The 13,273-nt window shown below is 40.7% G+C and overlaps 1 protein-coding gene across 1 annotated transcript in view; it reads left to right on the forward strand.

Moving 5' to 3' along the window:
- DNAH5 (dynein axonemal heavy chain 5) overlaps positions 1–12,390 on the forward strand; it is a 291,972-nt gene extending 279,582 nt beyond the window's left edge. Inside the window, 3 exon segments of the mRNA XM_023513078.1 lie at positions 1,371–1,523; positions 1,944–2,175; positions 12,239–12,390. Of these exon segments, the coding sequence (XP_023368846.1) occupies positions 1,371–1,523; positions 1,944–2,175; positions 12,239–12,390 (537 nt within the window).
- Positions 12,391–13,273: the final 883 nt, after the last annotated feature.

Raw genomic sequence — 13,273 nt, forward strand, 5'->3', positions numbered from 1 at the left:
TTAAATGATCTTCCTTGGATTTATAGCTTGCCGAACTTCTTTCTGGGCTCAGCTCCCCGTCTTTGACTTCATAGATTCTGATTCCAACCAGTTTTTCTTCCTTTGTTCAGGAGCCTCTGACCAGGGTTGCTACCAGTCGGCCATCTTCCCAGAATGAACAGGGAGTTTTCTATCTGAAGTACCTCTTCTCATTGTCAAGGTCAGAGGGAGAAACTTTCAGACCACTGGACTTTGCCAGTTCATTCCCTTGTTAAACCAGCTCACCTAGCTTAGCCAGCACTGGAGAGCTCTGGAAGAAATGGATCTTTACAAGGAGGCAATCTCATGAATAGCTTCCTCTGTACTCGGACCACATACAGTATAAACATATCTTTCTTAGTAGACACATCTGTTAAGATAGGAGAGAATGAGTTATTTAATTCTTAAATTATGATCTTTTTATTTAGGTTTTTATTCTACTCAGCTCATTATCAGTCTTTGGAATCTCTGTAGCTCTTGAAAAATAGGCCAATTAATTCTTAAGATATTTGAAATTCAAGTAGTATATCTACATAGATTGATTAGTACATTTATTGTACATAAAATATTGCAGTTACAGTAAATTGTTATAATCTATGATTTGAAGGTACCTACCATTGCTGCTACTGATAATGATAATGAAATATCCATGCCAATTGTCATAATGGAAATTCCACAAATGAATTCAGGGAGAAAGTTAGAGGCAATAAATGCAAATCATTTGTGGATGGTAAATGGACCTGGGTTTCCATTTTTTGCTCCTTAATGAGAAGAAATAAGACTGTATTTTAAAGGGACAAACACTCCAGAAAAATAGCTGTTGTTTACTTCATTAAAAGTAAGTGGAACAAGTCTTCTACCATTAATTATCTGCAGAATATATTTTAATGTGCTAATGATTTATCTTAATGAGGCCATGAACATATTTATGTGACTAGAAATCCTATTTTATATATTTATTGATTGAAATTGTGACCTAAGGAAAAATGGTAGAAGCCTGTTCAATTTAAATCAATAAATCGTTTTGATTCCTTTATGGCAGAATCAGTGATGAATACACTGGTACAAATGAAGTGATTCAGTCGACATCAGGCATCTTGAACAGCTCTATGAATTGATCTGGTACCCATGTGGCAATTATCTGGTTCTATTGTATCTAAGTATCATTAATATCATTAAAGAGAAAGAGTCATTTGGAATGTTTACTTATCAGAATCCAAAGGAAATTAATTCACAACTTAGGGACTTTTTCATTGTAAAAAGTGACATTGATTATTTCATTTGTTTTTTTAGTGAACGTAGTTTATACTACAGAGCTACTTTCATTAATTGTTTTAATGTCTGCATTTCAGGCTTCTTGGGTTTCAAGTACACTAGGTTTCTGGTTTACTGAACTTATAGAAAGAAACAGCCAATTTACCTCTTGGATTTTCAATGGCCGCCCCCACTGCTTTTGGATGACGGGCTTTTTTAACCCCCAAGGATTTTTAACGGCGATGCGACAGGTAATAGCTTTGATTTGTGCCTGTCGTGTTATTATAATTTTCCTCTACAGGGTTTTCTTCTTTCATTATAGTTTTAAAGACTATAATAAGACAGAGAAAGACTGTCTCTTTTTGGTACTAGCAGTTATACTGTCATGAACATAAATCCAGCCACTTGTTCTCAGGCTGCTGCTAGCTTGAATTTTAAAATATTTATTTATTATTTTTGTATTTTATCTTTATTTTATATTTCTGTTTAAAGTTCCAGTGGTGAAATTAGGACACAGGTACTTTTTTATGAGAGAATCTTTTTATTTCTTTAAACACAATTCTATTTCTTTTAAATTAGGGTAATTTGAAGCTAAAGTTTTGTTATTATTATGCTCTTTCAGTTAAGACAAAACTCTGATTGCTTCTCTCATCCTCTCCTACCCTGAATAGGAAATAACTCGGGCTAACAAAGGCTGGGCTCTGGACAACATGGTGCTTTGCAATGAAGTCACCAAATGGATGAAGGATGACATTTCTGCCCCTCCCACAGAGGGGGTCTATATCTATGGCTTGTATCTGGAAGGTGCTGGCTGGGACAAGAGGAACATGAAACTCATTGAATCAAAACCCAAAGTGCTCTTTGAGCTCATGCCTGTCATCAGGATTTATGCAGAAAACAACAGTGAGTCATTTTGTACATTCGGTGAGGGTTGGTATTGTTGGGCTGGATGACGTGCGTGATAAGCTTAGGATTTTATTCTTTTTTGTTATCATGTAATTGAGAGTTCATTGTTTTATCAACTAGCTCTATACTGACATCCATGTTTAGTGAGGAGTTATTGGTCTCTAGACATTTTCTTGAATGCCATTGGGGAGGCAGTAGTTCTAGATAGTTTTTGATTATATAATCATACAGATTAAATATATGGATATTCATGAAACATTTGCCGATGAGATGAGAAAGAAATGTTTGGATGGTTAATACATGTCAGGAAAGGGTTAGATAACAGTAACACCAAGTGGTTAGGGCCTGGGTCTTAGGAGAATTAGGCCTGCATCAGACTTTGAAGGTTAGATATGTGGGGGGGGATGAGTGAGGGTAGGAAGATACTCTAGGTGGGACTACCCATGGTTCCCCTGAAGACCATGGCTCTACCAGCTTGGAGATTTGAGCCAGGTTGTAAAATCAAGATTGAATTCAGGGGCATTGAGCTTAATCCTTCAGCTAATGGTAATATGCTGGATTCTTACCTAAGTCTTTGAATGTAATAATACTTCTATGAAGCACACGTTATTAGACTTTGGCAAAATCATCAAAGCTAAGTTTAAAGTCGTCTAAAATTTCCTAAACTATTTTCCATTGTTAGCTTGACATTTTCTGGAGGCTTTTGTTGTTGCCTTTAACTCACTAATATCTCTTCAGCAATAGACATCTTTCAGCACACAGGGAATTCTCTATTCATTTTAGAAGCACAAACCATAAACTCTAGAGGTAGCCTTGATGGGGATCCCGAGGAAGTACTGATTTTATGAGATGAGCACAAAACATTATAACAAGTAAATGGATAAAATAATCTCTCTTTGAAAGACAGCTGGAGGTATCCTCACTTCTTAGCTAAGTAACACATTCAAAAACATAAGCCAGGGAAAAGATTTTATAAACAGTAAGTATTCATTTTTAGGTAAGCATTTGCTGAGTACTTAATAGATACCAGCCATGACCTTAGGGGCTAAGGGTGTGAAGAGAATTATGAACAGGATTGCCTACAGGGACTCATAGTCAAATGAAGGAGCCCCATCAGTAAATAAATAATTGAAATGGAAATGAATAAATGTTATGATAGATAGACACTCAGGTGCTCTGGGAGCCTGGAAGGAAAACAGCTATGTCTGGGAGAACAGGAGAGATTGCTTTTGAGATGCGCTTTGGAGCACGATGGGAAAGACTTTTTTTGGCTAAGGGAAATGACTTTAGTTACCTGTTCAGTCATTGACTGTTTATTGGGCACTGACCTTCTGTCAAGCACTGCTGTGGTACTGGGACAACAAAAAAAGAGGTGGACTCCCCATTCTCATGGTTCCCAGTCTCAAAGAGGGGCAATAGTCAGACCAAAAGCAAATATAGTCAAACGTGTTGCTCGAAGGTTCTGTTTTTGTGATTTGCCCATGTGCTCAATTTCTTTGTAACCTGAAAATTGATACTTCTGTCACCTTCTTGGCCATTTGCAGACATGCACAGAGCATTGAAAAACTGGAGTTGCCTTTCGCACATGTTCCCAGCTGGGGCTGAATAAGGCCACAGTCTACTTTCTTGTTTCAGTTCTTCTACTCTATTTAGTGCTGTGTTTCCAATTTTTTATGCTTTTCTCTCTTTAAAATGGCCTCCTAAATGCTGTAGTGCCTAAATGCCATCTCCTGCTTCTGAGCACAAGAAGACTGTGGCATGCCTTATGGAGAATATATGTGTGTTGGCTAAACTTCCTTCAGGCATGAGTGCTGTTGGCCTTGAGTGTAAAGTTAATGAATCATCAATGCATATTTAAGCAGTGTCTTTGAATAGAAACAGATATAGAACAAGATTATGTATTGATTGCTTGATGAAAATGTTGTGAACAGATTCTTTCAGGAAACAAACCCTGAATCTCCCTTGGAGCGGTGGCTCAGCATCCTTTAATTCAGTGTTCTTGGTGACTTCATAGGATATAACTGCCATGAAAAATGAGAATGGACTATAAATGAATGTACTGATTTTAGACAGTTTTCGTTTCGCTAAAGAAAACACACATGTAGTGTTTTAGTCCATTTTCTGTGGCTGTAACAGATGCCACGGACTTGGTAAATTACAGACGATCGAAGTTTATTTGGCTCATGGTTCTGGAGGGTGGGAAGTTCAGGAGGATGGCACCGTGTCTGTCAGGGTTATCCTGTGATGACAGGCAAAGAGCAGAAATGAGCACATGAGACACAGAGCGAGGCCCCAGGTGCCAAATTCTCTTTATAACTACCTATGCATGCGATTACTAGCCCATTTGTGAGATAGTGACATTAATTCATTCATGAGGGCTTTACCCTGAGGACCCAATAACCTCCTTTAGGCCTTTTCTCACAACACTTACATTGGAGATAACGTGAAATTTGGGGGAGACACCCTCAAGCCATAGCACATGGTAAGCTAGAGTATGAAATAATTGAGGAGTTCAATGAGGAAGGCACATTGAACCAAGATGCACATGACAGAAAGGGGCTGTGCTAATATCCAGGAATAGAGGGAAAGTGAAAAGGCAAGAGGTGGGAACGGACCTGCCAAGTTCAAGGAGCAGAAGGCACGTGTAGCTGAAGACCATGATGAAGGGCAGCAGTGGGAGAGATGATGTCAGAGGTGTGTGTGAGAATGCAGGATGCAGTTGGGGTACCATAAGCAAAGAATTTCTGGGACATGGGATGCTGGCAGGGCTTGAGGATATAAAGGGGGAGAGAGCCCAGGAATGAAGAGTGTGGTTGACTTCTTTAAAATTTTGAAGTTGCTGTGTGAGTGGTGTGACCAGATTTTTCCTTAGGGAAGGTGAAGACCCACAGGAGTGAGGCTGGAGAATAAAAAAGGGGGGTCTGAGAAGGAGGAAGCCCCGGGAGAGGCTGTTGGAGCAATTCATCAAGTGATAATGAGGCAGCATGGAAAGGGTGTGACGGTCAGGAGTGAGTGGACAATAAACAGCTGGAACCTAAAGAAGACCTGAGCATCTTTTGGATGAGGGAGGAAAGGAGGGAACTGAAAATGGCCTTAAGGTTTTCAGATTTCTCATCTGCATCAGTGTATATGGGCTGTGATTGGCTGGGAGTGACCCTTACAGAGAAAACACAAGGTTCTGAAAGGCACGGGGGTGGGGTCACAGAGCAGAAGCAGTTGCAGCCAATCTTGGTGTGGTTTTCCATGGCATCTATGTTTCCAGTGGGACATGTGGCTGCCGAGATTGCTCCCCACTTAAGCCTAAGTAGTGACTGCCAGAGCTGAAACAGAAACCCAATTCTGTCTACAGCACTACCCCTTTATACTCAAGTTTACATCATCTGTCTAGAAGAACATAACCTTTTAATTACATGTCTCTGACTAGAGAAGGATGAGATGGATATAAAATCGTTTATGATTTATGGTAGGTTCTACAATTTTTGAAGCAAGCTCAATGCTAGTGGGGCCATATTCTCTTGCAGAGGTGGGAGGACCCCCTGTGCTTGTGTGTCCTTTCACCGTGTCCCTGCCTCCCAGCCTTCTTGGGTCCTGGGAGCACATATACCCTTAACTCTGGCTCAATATACAAACCTACGTACCTGGGACGTTTTGAGTTATTCTTGGAGCCATGATTGCAAATCCGCTTCTCTAGGACTAGTGAATAATAGAGGAGGAGAATGAATGTCTTCCAGAGAGACAAGGCGTCTGTCTGCACTTGGTCTTGGATAAGATAATGTGTCCATGGTACGTTCAGGAGAGTTGTTTGGTGGACTCCCAGCAATACCAATAGGGATAACAACAAAATTAAAGGAAAAAACCTTAAACCTTACTGATTTCTTCTTTGTAGCATGTGCCCAGAATTCCCCTGAGAGTTTTACAGAGACAGTCCGTCTTTTTTCCTTGTGCTGCTCATGAAAGGCTATTTATTCTTACCCAAGTTTTACTTTAGAAGATGATGCTAGGTCTCGGGAGTTGTCTACAGCTCAGCAGCTGGTAAGCAGCGCAGCTGCGCTGGGGTTTAAGCCTGGGTTACCCTGACTCCAAATCTGGGGTTTTCCTCTATGCAGGCTCTGCTCAAGAGTTTAGGGTGGGGGTCAGAAGGCAGGCTCAGTGGGGGATATTTGGCTGTCAGTAGTGTTTAGGTTGATAACAAGGCTCCCCATGAAGGAAGTTCTTAGGTATGAGGTGGAGATGGCACTGGGGCCCAAAGACAGAACTGACGTTTATGGAGAGCATTTTACGAGTGGGTTTCACTCTGTGTCTCATCTAAGTTTTGAAACAGTTTGTTAGGAAACTTTATCTTTGCTTTGAGGACAACAAGTTAAGAGAGGTTACCAGTGTTTAAAGGATGAAGGAAGGGGCGCCTGGGAGGGGAGATTTGAGTGCCAGATAAGGAACGGGAAGGTTCTCAGCACACTGCTTGGCGCATGTGTGGCTCCGAGTTCCTTAGTTGAATCTGAAAGGATAAATGTGTCTGGCTGGGCTTACGTGTAATGCCGGAGGCTTTAAATTTATTGGTTCATGTTGTGAAATCCTGCAGCAGCGACTATTTTATAGAAATAATAATCAAAAATGTTCTTTTAGCCAAAAATGGTATTTTAGAAATCTTGTTTTATCATATCATTGCTTCTAGTCAACATGTTGTAGAAATTTTTCCCTTAGAAAATGAAAGAAAAGTCTTTCCTAATTTGAGTTAGATGTTATTCCCCCCCCCACATGACTATACTATAAAAATCCATGGCAATTTGACATTGAAAATCTCAGCATGATAGTAATAAAGAAATAATTTTATAATACTGGTGATTCTTTATTACCTAAGAACAGGTAGGTATTTATGGCTGAACTGTGCTCGCCCTGCTGGGCATTAGCTGGGGGTGGTACTCGGTAGCAGCAGGTGAAGGAGAGAATAAAGTAAGCAAAGGAAAAAGGAATTAATGCCGGCGTATTTTTAAAATGAAAATCTTGAGTTCTTTATTCTTTTTTTTTTGTTTCCATGGAAGTTGGTGGAAACTTCTTTTACCACGTAGCTTTGTGGTTGAAAAGTTGTTTCTTTAGTGATGGAAAATTTCCTCTTACTCTTTTCATGCTGTGCCTTTAATTTTTATTGATTTTTGGTAATGGACAAAAATTTGACATAAAAGGGTATAGCATCATAAATCATCCCAAAACACTTCGAGTGCAGCATTTGAAAACTAGAATGCCAATAGTTAACAGATTTTATGTGAGTATCTCCTAGCTCCTCAGCCTGATGGCTTTATATTAATTATTTAAATAATTCCTCATTAAAATTTAGCTGCAGGATTGGTTTATTTGTTTTCAAAGGGGAGTCTGGATATTTATGTAAATTCTAAAAATTGAGTGGTCCACCCCCAAATTTTTTGAAAAATTCATTTGTATTGCTTGGGCCTCATGGAAAAGTCATCCCAACAGCACTAAATTCGCCAGGAGGGTGGAGCCACACGCTGAAATTCTAGATGTTCTATTATTAAAGCAGACTTGAGAAGTCAGAGGAAAGAGGCATCTCTTCACAGATTCATTATATGGGCAGAGTGATGCTTCTACATGAACGTCAGTGCTGGTGCCGACGCGACAGGAAAGCTGTGGTTGGAATATTTGGGGCCGATGGGGCAACACTTAAAGGTACTCTGGTCACTAAATCAAGCGTGAGAAGGATCTCAGGGCCCGCATTGCTACTGGGGCACTTTCCTGCGATGGAGAACGTGTATCTAAGATCACCCTGGGATGCACTGGTGAGACTCACCACCATGCAGATGTGGGACTGGGGTGAGGACAGCCACAGTGTGACTGGGCTGTGAGACCTCCTGGCTTCTCAGCCCCATGGCATCTGATCAGCTTGTAAACCTGTAATTCTGGAAAGGTCGTTGGAACATGAGTTTGGGAATTTTCTTCAGTGAAAAGGTAAGTGTGAGAGTGTATGCACTTATGTATGCAGGGTAGATGGGTACACGCAGAGAGAAAAAGAAAAACAGAGCAGGTAACATGTTGTAAGCACCTACTACACGCCAGGCATTATACTACACCAGGCATTCACAGAAACTGATTTAATCTTCACCCCAACTCTATAAAATTCATCAGCTCTGCTTTGCAGATGGGGGAAATTAAGGTTTAGAGACTTTGGTAATTTACCCATGATTCCTGGCTGACATGTGGCAAAGGTGGTATCAGGATCACATTTACCTGTTCGGGGAGTTCTGTGGTCATTGCCCTGCTTAGAGATGGTATTTCTCTTGGTACCTGGGATGAAACTTGAAAATAAAGCCTGAATTCAAAATGAGGACAGTCCCCTGGCATGTTGAAGCCCCGGGCTAATTTTTCTCAGGTACGTGGTAAAGTAGAGTGTGTGGAGTGGGAAGGCAGTGAGAGCCTCCGCCTGTGCAGCCGGCTCCTGCTCCTGGGGTTCCCTCTGTCATGCTGCAGGCTGACGGTGCTCACTTCTGTTCTGCTGGACGGTGAGCCGGGGCCTGGGGTATTTGGGTTGTTCTCCTGACTTCATCACACTAGTCATGTGGCTTTGGAGGACTCTCAAATATGCTACGAATTGAACTCAGGTACCTAATTTTCTCTACTTAATTTTCATTTCTTCCTGCAAGGATGTGGAGGTGTAAAGTTTATGTGCAATTTAAAATTGCACACTATTTTAAGTCACACTTGAACTTTATGGCCACCCTGTATGTGTACAGTACATCCCAATCATTGCAGAGATTAAGCTCACAGGCTGTATGTCAATCCATTCTGCGCAGGTGTGATTCTTAGTTATTACTGCAGCCTCATAATCTTGGCCAAATAACTCATTTCTGTATGTGTCAGTTTTCTAATCTGTAAAATGGTCTCATAATAGTATCCATCGCATAGGGCTATTGAGAGAATTAGACTGATGATGTCAAGTACCTATTAAACACATAATAAATAATTTAAAAATGATTACTATTATTAAAATGTTTAACTCACATGATTTCTAAAGTATTAAAAGAAATACCATATATAAGAGTGAACTGTCTAGTAATTTAAATATCATTAGCAAGAGGGAGGTTAAATGAAGGAATGACTTCAAGGTTCTATAAGGACTCTGTACATGGCTTGGCGCCTGTGGCTCAAGCTGCTAAGGCACCAGCCACATACACCTAAGGTGGCGGGTTCGAATCCAGCTCGGACCCGCCAAACAACAATAATGGCTGCAACCAGAAAATAGCTGGGCGTTGTAGCAGGCGCCTGTGGTCCCAGCTACTTGGGAGGCGGAGGCAGGAGACTCGCTTGAGCCCAGGTGTTGGAGGTTGCTGTGAGCAGTGAAGCCATAGCACTCTACCCAGGGGGACAGCTTGAGGCTCTGTCTCAAAAAAAAAAAAAAAAAAAAAGACTCTGTACGTAACTTGGTTATCTTGAATATTGAAAGAAATATATGGAATGTATTTTCATGTTTGGATGAAAAAATGTGGGATGTATAGGAAAGTTACATAGCTAGAAAATGAAATTCCCCTAAGGTGTTTTAGTAAAACATTTAGGAACTTAAGTTTGTAGCTCACCAATCTACACAACCTCTTCTGTTCCTTCCTCCTCGGACCCTAAGGCTTTCCGCGTAGTTAACTGATTTGTTCTACCTACCAAGCACGCTTATTTTTGTCTCCAAAGTTCTTTGTCTGAGCAAAGGAATGGTTTAGAATCATCTGTTTATGTGGCTGTTTAGCATCTGTCAGCATTTTCTGGATAAAATTACATTTTCGGTGGCTTCTAATCCTGCTGTGAAGTTTTGCTGCCTGCTGTGGCTTGGCACCAGCACCCTTAGTTCTAAAGCAATTATAAATAAATAAAGTCGGATAAATATTTCAGAGAATTATTTTTATTTTTCACTTGCTTATTGACTATAAGGTTAGCGTTTCCCCTCCATTTTCCTTTTGGAATTGAAATCCAAGTAGTCGAATATTTCCCAAGGTGGAATTATGATTATCATTAGGTTCGGAGGTGAGGCACCAAAGGCTTATTTCAAAGCTTATAAAATGGTCGTTAGTCAAGTCCACAGCAAGGAGAGCAATTAGTTATGTATTTGTTACGTATTTACAGATCCTGGGATTAAAGGGTTTAAATATGTCCGTTAGCATAGTTAATATTAACTGCATGTCATGATTCGTTGTCATTCATTTACTTGTTCAGAATTATTTTTTTCTCTCTCTGCAGTTTTTTGGCTGAGGCTGGGTTTGAACCCACACACACTTGGCATATGGGGCCAGCACCCTACTCCTTGAGCCATAGGTGCTGCCCCAGAATTTTTAATATATATGTCTAATTATTATTATTAGTGATATCCTCATAGAAAATGAAAAAAATTATAGCCAGTTTTAAAATTAGTCATAGTGTTTTAGGTTGTTTCTATTGACTAATTCCATGGGAGTAAGCAAACCCAGCTGTGAAGTGCTGTAAAATATCTAAGATTGTTACTTTAGGACAGGGTTTCACAGCCTTGGTACTGTGGACAGTGCTGGTCTGGGAACTGTCCTGGGGGGCTCTGCTGTGCATTGTAGGCTCTTAGCAGCCTCCCTGCCTGTATCCATCAAGCTGCTCTAGGAAGCCCACAGTTGTGGTAGCCCCAAAAGTCATCATGTGTTGATAAATGTTCCCTGTAGGTAGAATTGCCCCTGGTTAAGAATCATTGCATTAGGATATTTATTTTGTATTGAAACTTATGTATAATATTATCATCTTCAAATATTTAATTTCTTCCAATAGAATTAATTAAATCTACATTGAGTATCTGAAAACACCTGGGACAGCAGCCTGAAGGTTTTATTATGCCAAATAATGAGACTAACTGCTCATGGTACCTTGATTTTGTCATTTGGTAGGGAAAACCAAATTATGGTGCGTGTTAGTTTTGGGAAATAAGTTACGTCACTCTGATCTATTAACACTGCATTAAAAATTGCTGTTTCCATGCCCCTGTTTTTAGCACTAACTTAGGAAAACAAAGTTATTCTCATAGTTCAATGTGATCTCACTGAATGCATAGTTATGTGAGAGTCATTTATAATATTATAAATAGGATAGGTGTTGACATAACTCTTTCCTTAGAACATTTATAATCTGGAGGAGAATATAAAATCATAAACTACTTCCTGAGATGGATGTTATGAGCAGTGCGGATGGACTACTGTGGGTAAAATCAATGAAGCTTAAACTCTTAGGCTGCTCATACGCAAAGGTTTCTTCCAAAGCCTACTTTTGTATTTGCAAATTTTCACTCTTCTTAAAGAAGGCCCCAGGAACTGAGTAAGTTTAAGGCCTCCCTGACTTGGATCTGTCTCTGAGCGTGGGGTTTCAAGGGCTGTAGAGACAGAGGCTGTAGTTAGAGGTGAGTGTATTAGAGAGGGTCCCTGGGGGATGGGCACATGGGTTGCCTCTCACTGCATATGTGGTTGTGGCAATTGTGTCTCCTCTTCTATGCAGAAACGTAGAGTTAAATGCCAGGGAGCCGACCTGTGGCATCACTCTTTGATCCCCAGCCATTTTTATTTCTCTACATACCTGGGGAATTCGCAATGCCTGGTTTGGCAGAGGGTGGAGTTGGGGACCCTCCATCCTGTGATTTAATGTGTGTTGTGGATGGTGCTTTGGAGTGTTGCAGACTGGATGTCTGATTAAAAATGACAGGCCACCTGTGCCAAGGGCAAGCCATCAGGGGTTGTGTGCCCCTGAGGTTTGGGGCAAGGAGAGCAGGAGGAGGGGGATGCGGAGTTGAGAGGTGGCAAACAGAGGAAGCACGTGGCAGGGGTTGTGGCAAGGGCACAGGGCAGGGCCCAGTGGGGGAGCCTGGGGGCTGTCTGGGTGTCTTGCCACAGGCACTGGCACCACTGCTTCATATCTGGGGTTTGCCTGACCTCCAGGAAGCATCCCCCATTATTCCAAACCTGTCTCTCTTTGGCATGAGGTTGGCTCTGGACTCTCTTTGTGCTCTTACGTTAGAAATCCACCAAGTTCCTTCCATTCTTTCATGATTTCTTTTCTTTTTCAGCCTTAAGAGATCCTCGGTTTTACTCCTGCCCCATCTATAAGAAACCAGTTCGAACGGACTTGAACTACATCGCGGCTGTGGACCTCAGGACAGCTCAGGCCCCTGAGCACTGGGTGCTCCGTGGAGTCGCCCTTCTCTGTGATGTCAAGTAACATGGGGGGAGAGGCCCCTCCCAGTGCTTTGGAAAATGCAAGGTCTGAGTTTCTTGTCGCCTTTTCCCTCTGTGAGCGCTGGACAGTGTGTTAATCAGGCTGCCTGTGCAGTGACTGAGCCACGTAGGTTTTCCTGCTCCTGGACTGAAGGAGCTGGGAAAGTTATTTAGAGATTTAAAAGTAAAACTTACAACTTGCCAATGAAGTGTGGCACTCAAACTCCCAGTAATCCATTTTCTCCTTATTTCACTCTGAAGACTGAGGATGGGAAGCAGGCGGTATTTCTCCTGAAGGGATTATTTTTCTGTTAGTGTGGTCCGGTAACAGCTGAGTTCTCTAAGGCAACAAGGCAGGTTTGTGCTGATTTTGCTTCTATTCACTTTGCATTTAGGTCAGGTTAAGAGATTTATTTTCAGAACTTTTAGCAGCCAATTAAAAAGACCTTTTAAAAAATAGAACAAAATTGAAGAATGTATTAAGAATGTAAATAGAGAAGTTATAGAAACCTATGGAATAAACGTATAGAATAATCTTCAATCCTACTCATAATGATGAGATACTCACTGATATGTCTTATAATAAAAAAATTAAAGCTAAAAGGGAATCTAGAGTGTTCTATGTAAAACTGATACACCCAGAAATTGGTAGAACAATGTAAATCGACCCCAAATAATTAAGTTAAAGACAGAAAGAGCCATCCAGATGTTCACATACTTTGATAATCATTTTCTCCATTCCAAGAAAACAATTTAAAAGACTACAAATTCTACAAAAATTGTATTTAATAACAGACAAAAATGGAAATGACTTGTGTTCAATCGTAAGGCTGTGCTTAAAGAAAAATAATCTCGAAAATTTTACAATATGGAAATGGCAAACATAA

The sequence above is a fragment of the Otolemur garnettii genome, unplaced genomic scaffold (genome assembly GCF_000181295.1).
Source record: "Otolemur garnettii isolate 467f Iridium unplaced genomic scaffold, OtoGar3 scaffold00033, whole genome shotgun sequence".
Lineage (NCBI taxonomy): Eukaryota > Metazoa > Chordata > Mammalia > Primates > Galagidae > Otolemur > Otolemur garnettii.